The sequence below is a fragment of the Oncorhynchus mykiss genome, chromosome 19, assembly GCF_057628025.1.
Source record: "Oncorhynchus mykiss isolate SJ-2025 chromosome 19, ASM5762802v1, whole genome shotgun sequence".
Lineage (NCBI taxonomy): Eukaryota > Metazoa > Chordata > Actinopteri > Salmoniformes > Salmonidae > Oncorhynchus > Oncorhynchus mykiss.
Window position 1 is genome coordinate 55,407,951 of NC_143040.1, and position 9,075 is coordinate 55,417,025.

Below are 9,075 nucleotides of genomic sequence, written 5' to 3' on the forward strand. Positions count from 1 at the left end.
TATGTGCTATGTATAGGTGCAATGATCTGTAAGCTGCTCTGATAGCTGATGCTTAAAGGTAGCGAGGGAGATATGAGTCTCCAACTTCAGTGAGTTTTTGCAATTCGTTCCAGTCATTGGAACAGAGAACTGGAAGGAAAGGCGGCCAAAGTAGGAATTGGCTTTGGGGGTGACCAGTGAAATATACCTGCTGGAGTGTGTGCTACAGGTGGGTGCTGCTGTTGTGAGCTGAGAGAAGATGGGGCTTAAAACTAGCAAAGACTTATAGATGACCTGGAGCCAGTGAGTTTGGCAACGAATTTAAAGCGAGGGCCAGCCAACGAGAGCATACAGGTCGCAGTGGTGGGTAGTATATTGGGCTTTGGTGACAAAACAGATAGACTGCATCCAATTTACTGAGTAGAGTGTTGGAGGCTATTTTGTAAATTACATCGCCGAAGTCAAGGATCGGTAGCATAGTCAGATTTACGAGGGTACGTTTGGCAGCATGAGTGAAGGATGCTTTGTTGGGAAAATAGGAAGCCGATTCTAGATTTAATGTTGGATTGGAGATGCTTAATATGAGTCTGGAAGGAGAGTTTACAGTCTAACCAGACACCTAGGCATTTGTAGTTGTCCACATATTCTAAGTCAGAACCGTTCAGAGTAGTGACGCTAGTCGGGCGGGCAGGTGTGGGCAGTGATCGGTTGAAGAGCATCCATTTAGTTTTACTTGTATTTAAGAGCAGTTGGAGGCCACGGAAGGGTGGATCAGAGAATCACCAGCAGCAAGAGCGACAATATTGATGTATACAGAGAAAAGAGTCGGCCCGAGAATTTAACCCTGTGGTATCCCCATAGAGACTGCCAGAGGTCCGGACAACAGGCCCTCCAATTTGACACACTGAACTCTTACCTGAGAAGTAGTTGGTGAACCAGGCGAGGCAGTCATTTGAGAAACCAAGGCTGTTGAGTCTGCCGATAAGAATGCGTTGATTGACAGAGTCGAAAGCCTTGGCCAGGTCGATGAATACGGCTGCACAGTATTGTCAATGAGGCCTAAAGGCCATGATTAGCAAATAGAAGTTTAAAACTTGTAATGTTCACAAGAACTTAAGTTGATAAAAAGATCTAACACAGCATTAGGTGATAATATATGTATTATTATGGATATATAACCAGCTATAAATGCGGTGGTCATTTTGGACCGGGAACACAGAATGAATTAACAGGAAACGAACACAACAGGAGGGTTAATAAGCCAAGTCATATCAAATGGAGACAATAGAACATTTGGGCTTCTATAACAATAAGACACCAGAGTGTCCTCTATAGACTTCAGCTATTGGCCCAGATCATCCACATTTTTTAAATGTTATTCTGACCGGACATTTTGCGCTGCTTTGGTGAGACTCTTAAGTCTGTCTACATTGTTCTCTTGCTTTGTGCAAATAACATTTATTGAAATGAGCAAAAGCAAAATATTGAATGAGCAAATTCTGATTGGAGTAATTGTTTGATTGTGATTTTTCACTTATCCTATTCAGACAATTAATCTATATTCTGGTTGTCTGCCTTTTTATTTTTTTTTACTTGCCCTGGACAAGCATTAATGTCAAAGCCTGATGTTGTGGTGTGTGCAGCAGGCGTTTGGGGTCTCTGCTCTACTGTGGCATTTGGTCTCGTCAGGAGTTCAATTTTACACCGAAGCCCAACATGTCCTGGTCAACAGGGGCTACTGCTAAATCGCACTGACACCTGTTACAGACATCCACAATCGCTTACGGACGCTGCACGGGATTCTGAGAAGTAAGCCGGCTCGTTGTAAACATAACACGCAGCATGGGAACGTGGAAGAAATCTGGTAACGCATGCTTCACACCCACTGCAGAGAAACACACACCTGTGTGTGTTCAGAGGATACTAGGAGAGCTTGTCAATGTAGGTCACTCAAGTTGAGTGTATTCGGAAAGTATTCAGACCCCTAAACTTTTTCCACATTTTGTTACGTTACGGCCTTATTCTAAATTGGATTAAATAGTTATTTTTCCTCAATCTACACACAATACCCCATTATGACAAATCAAAAACAGGTTGACATTTTTGCACATTTATTCAATTAAAAAAATAAACTGATATTACATTTACTTAAGTATTCAGACATTTTGCTCAGTATTTTGTTGAAACACCTTTGACAGCAATTACAGCCTTGAGTCTTCTTGGGTATGACACTACAAGCTAGGCACACCTGTATTTGGGGAGTTACTCCCATTCTCTGCAGATCCTCTCAAGCTCGGTCAGGTCTCTCCAAAGATGTTCGATTAGGTTCAAGTCCGAGCTCTGGCTGGGTCACTCAAGGACATTCAGAGACTTCTCCTGAAGCCACTCCTGCATTGTCTTGGCTATGTGCTTCGGGTTGTTGTCCTGTTGGAAGGTGAAACTTTGCCCCAGTCTGATGTCCTGAGCAGGTTTTCATCAAGGATCTCTCTGTACTTTGCTACGTTCATCTTTCCCTTGATCCTGACTAATCTCCCAGTCCCTGCTGCTGAAAATCATCCCCACAGCATGATACTGCCACCACCATGTTTCACCGTAGGAATGGTGCCAGGTTTCTTCCAGACTGACGCCTGGCATTCAGGCCAATCTTGTTTCTCATGGTCAGAGTCCTTTAGATGCCCTTTGGCAAACTGGCAGGCTGTCATGTGCATTTTACTGAGGAGTGGCTTTCATCTCGCCACTCTACCATAAAGGCCTGATTGATGTTGTGCTGCAGAGATGGTTGTCCTTCTGGAAGGTTCTACCATCTCCACAGAGGAACTCTGTCAGAGTGACCATGGGGTTCTGGGTCACCTCCCTGACCAAGGCCCTTCTCCCCCGATTGCTCAATTTGGCCAGGCAGCCAGCTCTAAGTAGAGTCTTAGTTGTTCCAAACTTCTTCCATTTAAGAATGATGGAGGCCACAGTGTTCTTAGAGACCTTCAATGCTGCAGAAATGTTTGTACCGTTTTTGCTCTGACATGCACTGTAAACTGTGGGACCTTCTATTGACAGGTGTGTGCCTTTCCAAATCATGTCCAATCAATTGAATTTACCGCAGGTGAACTCCAATCAAGTTGTAGAAACATCTCAATGGAAACAGGATGCACCTGAGCTCAATTTCGAGTCTCATAGCAAAAGGTTTGAATACGTATGTAAATATGGTATTTCTTATTGATTTTTGTACTTGTACTAAAATGTAGAAAGGGACGGGGTCTGAATACTTTCCAACTGCACTGTATGTGCTCTGTGTATAATATAGCTGGTGCCTCACTCCAGGAAATAGTATTGTGAGATTTGATCCTGTGAACCTCCTGTCACTACTCCCATTTCTTTACAGCTAGGCTTAAATAGTTCAATACAGTGACCATAGTCTTTATACCCACACACTAATTCACTAAGAAGAAGGCTTACCTGTGTGCCACACGTACTGCACCCACACATAGGTACTGGCAGCGAAGAACAGCCATTGTACTGGGATGAAGAGCAGGCATATGGTGTCAGAGGTAAACGCCACACACACAAAGAACACTGAGAATGCCTAGAAGAGAGGAGATGTGAGGGGGGTAAGTAGGAGATCTGCCAAAAAGCAGAAAAACACATTGCTACCAACAATGAGAGATGTGGGTCACATATTATCCACATCAACATGTACTGCTTGATGATTAAATCACAAGTTAAATACAACAAATCTGACATCAATGCCTCCACTTGAATTGACTACGCTACTTAAAAAAAAAAAAAATGTACAAAAAAAGTCAGCCGAGCCCTCCCGCTAGAATGAACAACATGCATCTTCAAGTGATCTATTGACAGGACAGGCACCTGTCAGTCAAAGTGAGCGATGACAGGGAAACCTTGCTGGTTTGACAGTCTGCTGTCTCTCTCGCCTCCCGGTACCTGGGTGTTTTGTGTTGTGCACTCTGTGGTTGCAGTCAAATGTCTTTACACGGAGGGAGAGAGAATGACACTCCATCGTCTATGTGAGTCAATTTGCACGTCCCATATAAAATGTGGTAATGATGAGTGAAATCCCCTTAGACTATTGTTTTCTGGCACATTCATTAATTTTCTTTCACTTGTTTCATATGTGGCCACAAAGTTCTGGCGTATAGGCTTACTGTGATTTGATTGACAAACAGCAAGCTTTTTCTACTTTGCTAGCTACTCCATGTGCTTGTGAAAAACACTGGTTGGGGTAGCAGGGGGTGGAAAAACAAGGCAGCGCTAGAGAAGGGCTTGGGCTAGATGGAGCTTCTGGAGAACAACATAGGCCTGCTCTTTAAACCACAAATCTAGTTAAATAAAAGGTTAACTAAATAAAACAAATAAAGATCAGTCAGGCCCACCCAGGAGACAGCCAGACACTCACCAGCCCCTGGTATCTGAAGGAGTCGTACACACTTCTGATGAAGAGCCAGAAAGGCCACAGGTACTCAAATCTGAACTCGAGCACAAAGTCTGCCAACAGCACCAGAGCCCACACCACAAGGAACTTCAGGTACAGGAAGGTACTGGATATATATATATATATATATATGAGAGAGAGAGAGAGAGAGACATTTATGAGTTTGTGTGTCCAACACCACAACCATTTTTCAATAAGATTGTATTGTGTCAAGGTGTGGGCTTTAAAAAGCACCTGATCAAAAACTCAAGGATTAGCTACTCCACCTCTAACCTATTCCCAGATGTCAACTACCTTAAGCGCCTACTGACGATAGTATTTTCTGGCTGGGGGAGTTTTGCTAAGAGCCCCGACACACATTCTGAACATTAAGATGCAGTGCTTGTGGTATGGTTTCAAAAAAATTATGAACATATCTTTCATATCAGCAATTACTACACACCTTTTAATGCAGTTAGTATTCAAGGCTTGACATTCAGGTAAATTTGCCAGTGGCACACCAGCCCAATACAAAGAGAAAACTACTGGTCAAAATGAGAAAATTACTGGTCAGGGCCAAGATCACAGGAAAGCAAGTCATGCACGCAGAATTTCAATCATGGGTGACTTCATGTTTCATTTGCAGTCTGGGAAAGTATCAATAGCCAACCATACAATCTGATATTTAAACTGATTTTGGTTTTATAAAATGTTTCTATACAATCTCAATGATGACAATAGCCTTAACATATGAAATGGTTTCAAATGTAATATTGCCCTCCAGAAATGAGCCCAATAACATTCATGAAAAGTAAAATGTTTAGGTAGTGTACATGCTTCATATTGTAAGCCTGTGTGCTATTTTAGCATTAAGCATCATCAACTGTATCCTGATGCAGCATCGTGGCTAGACTGGCTACATGGCTGAAGCATGGGGTTGCTCATCTGCATTGTTTACCCCAATAGTTGAATCATTATCTAGAGCAGACTAAATATTATCTTGTTGCTTGTTTAATCTCCTAAATAAAAACTCACACTAGCCTAATAAAAATTGTAGATTTTTTTGACCGTTTATAAATAACGTAATTGTGTGAATATAGGCCTACCATTTATACACTCCAATGGCCATGAGGTGCTTCAGCTGTAACGTTTTTTGTCATGCCAGACACTCATTATAAAACACCACCAATTTACCAAAAAATGTATGTTGAGAAAAAAAATCTAACAGCACCGGAATACTGGGATCTCGCTCTTCAATAATTGCCATCAAAATGGTTGCCTTTTCTCCAAGATTGCATTTATTAATGTTGTGAAGTGACTGGTTTTATTAGAACACATTTATTTCCACAGAGAGCAGGAGTTGCACAGTCTTGCCAGCTGACAGTTCATATTCCGCTGATAAATAACAAATTTGGGAATTAATGTGTTTTTTTAAACAATTATAGACTTCAGAATAGCATTATTACAATGACAAATGAAGTGTAAATAATTGTCATGTCTTGACAAGCAAGCAGCTACACTGAACAAAAAAAAATAAACACAACTTGTAAAGTATTGGTCCCATGTTTCATGAGCTGATATAAAAGATCCCAGAAATGTTCCATATGCACAGTGTATTTCTTAGATTTTGAGCACAAATTTGTTTACATCCTTGTTAGTGAGCATTTCTGCTTTGTCAAGATGATCCATCCACCTGACATGGGTGGCATATCAAGAAGCTGATTAAACAGAAATATTGTTACAATAGTTTACCTTGTGCTGGGGGACAATAAAAGGCCACTAAAATGTGCAGTTCTCTCACACAACGCCACAGATGTCTCAAGTTGAAGGCGCATGCAATTGGCATACTGACTGCAGGAATGTCCATCAGAGCTGTTGTCAGAGAATAGAATGTTCAACGTAATTTTAGAGAATTATGCAGTTCACACGCATCCAACCGTGGGCGAAATTAACTGCTGACTACCCTACGGAGAAGGGTTTGAGAGCTATTCCACCTCAACAGATTACTAGCTGCAGGTGTCACATGGAGCTTGCTGTCACAGGTAGAAACAGGGCAGATGCATGCAGACTAAGCTTTTTTATGTAACTAGTGTAGGCCTAAATTATCATTTGTAGCCTACAATTTAAGACACGGGAATTGAACGTAAGAAGCTTTTAAATTAGGTAGTCTTATTTAGATGCACGTTGACATTTCTGCTGGCTGAATTACAGTGTGTTCAATTCTGAATGATAGGGTGCAATAAAGACAAAGTTATTTTGACCAACTGAGTTTGCAAATAAGCTGGAAGAGGGGTGGTTTACTGCTACAAACATCCTTTTCATATGCAGACCCAAACCACTAACTTAGTTTGTTTTTTATACCTGCTTTTTGTATATTTGAAAGGAGTACGGGGTAGAACATGGAAAAATAAGCCACCTAAAGTCTTTGTCATGATTCTTGCATTTTCACAGACCCTGTAACCAAAATACAGGTATCGGGTTGGCGTGAATGGTTCTCTTTTTTTGCAGGTAAATTCATTAACACAGGGGTGTCAAATTTATTCCACGGAGGGAATGTCCTCTGTTGTGTACCCTTTTTCTCTCCTATAAACGTTCAAATACAACTACCGAAATGAATTTGACTCGTGACAAAATTAAGGAAATTAGGTGGGAGTATTTGGCAAGGCCATTTTCTTGCCTGCCCCTTCTAATTTCCTTAATTTTGTCACGAGTCAAATTATTTCGGTAGTTGTATTTGATTAAAAGTTTAAATCAAATAACGGGGGGATTATGGCAGGCAAGAAAATGGCTGGCCGAAATACTCTCCCCTTCTAATTTCCTTAATTTTGTGAGTCAAATACTTTGTGGCACACAGACCTTCCCAGGTAGTAGTAGCCTGCCTAGCTCACAAACTAGCATCAGGGCGCCCACTCCGACAAGGTTAATTGTCCCACACCGTGACTGATATCATTGACGTGACGTGCAAATAAACGATAGAAAACCGGTCGCGCAAATGTCATCATTCTGAATTATGAAAAAATTAAAATTGTGCGGGCGCCCCATGCCGCCCCCGGCGGTTGCCCATGTAGCCTTTACCTAAATCCGCCGATTAACGTGTATAGAACACGTTTGGATTTCAACAAACAAAGGCACGCAACAAGACAACAAACTTAGGTGGGCGTTTCATTATATATATTTAAGTATTTATCCAATCAGAGAACTCGATTCCAAAGCCTGGCCTCTGATCCACTCAGTTGGTGAAGTTCATCAAAATTCCTTCACCACGGAGTTTAGTTCGCTAACACCCTTCCCAATTTGCCAGTTTCCCACTTACGTATAAAAGGGTTATACCTGCAAATAAGGAGCTGTTTAAAAATGTTGATTACCCTTTTCATAGGTAACATAACAGCTCCTGTCTGAAATGGGTATAACTGTTCCATACCCCAGCTAGGGGGCTGTCTTAGTAGGGTGAATTTAGCTAGTTACTGCAGACAATATGGGAATACATAGTTAATTGAAGCAGGGGTGTTTAAAACAGCCCCAGGCTATGGCTTGGGGCCTATCAATTGGTAGTAGCCTAACGTTACTCCAAATATAATTTACACCTCTCCATTTAGCTATGCTAATCTGCCCACAAATATACTAGTTACCTACTTGATATCTAGCCAATTTCACTTGACTGCGAGTGTCAGTGACATTTTACATTTAGGAGAGACACAGTAGCTAGCTAACGAGATACTCGCACACAACTCAGCCAAGCAATGAAGGAGTCTTACAAACCCCCTTACGGACGTGAGAACCCATCGCTTTGCTTCATATACCTGCCGTATATGCCCTCGGTGATTCGGTTCCGTTTTAACGGCCGTCGGAGTTTGCTGCAGTCCGCATTGCGCCGCTTCATCCTCCTCTCCTTCGCTTTAGTTTTTGATTTCCTACTGTAATCTTATCCAGTTTTCTTGCATGAGAAGACAAATACAATAAATTTGGTCCCTGTGAAATATCGCTGTAATTATTTTTCATAAACATAAATAAAACTCTCTTTAAGAACCTCCTCTTTTCTCCCAGCGCAAGCTTGCGCTATAATTTACGTCTGTCAGGTTATGAAACAGACGATTTATCAAATCACTTTATTTGCCAACGCCTCTTATTTTGATTTAGGCAAAGATGAGCCATTTATATTGCTTGTGCCTACCAAAGACGAGCGAACAAGGAGGGGCCGTGTTCGATGAGGATTAAACTGTAATGTATCAAGGGTAAATTGTGACTGACTGACTGATCAACAAATAATGAGTAGTTATTTATAATAAAATGTTTCTTGTAGATCAGTCAGTCGGCCGTCGTCTGTATTGTCGGCTGCAACGTCGAACAAGCCCAGGGTGTTCTATTAACCTGAGCAGCTGTGCATGTGTGTTGTGAACAACATTTAGCGTGAGCAACAATAGTGGAATTGGCATGAAAACATGCCACAATTGTACTAGGTAATGCTAAACCAGGTTGGGAATGTTATTATATAAATTCAACAAAGATCATTAGGCCTATCAGTTGAAATCGCATTGTGGATGTATTTAAATGCAGAATTGCATTGGGGGCATGCGTACAGCCTGACCTATGGATGGGGTATCGGCCTACTCAGTGACACCCACAGAACACAATTCTAAGGACTTTACACACATATTAGCACTATAGTTCTTATT

General features: G+C 41.5%; 1 protein-coding gene across 1 annotated transcript in view; it reads right to left on the reverse strand.

Moving 5' to 3' along the window:
- The window catches only part of LOC110498006 (macoilin-1), a 28,547-nt gene extending 19,939 nt beyond the window's left edge, over window positions 1–8,608 (reverse strand). The window contains exons 1-3 of the mRNA XM_021574534.3: window positions 8,203–8,608; window positions 4,388–4,529; window positions 3,430–3,556 (exon numbers count right to left, since the gene is read on the reverse strand). Coding sequence (XP_021430209.3) covers window positions 3,430–3,556; window positions 4,388–4,529; window positions 8,203–8,282 — 349 coding nt within the window. The 5' untranslated portion in view covers window positions 8,283–8,608. The remainder of the gene's footprint in view (window positions 1–3,429; window positions 3,557–4,387; window positions 4,530–8,202) is intronic.
- Between the last annotated feature and the right edge of the window lie 467 nt (window positions 8,609–9,075).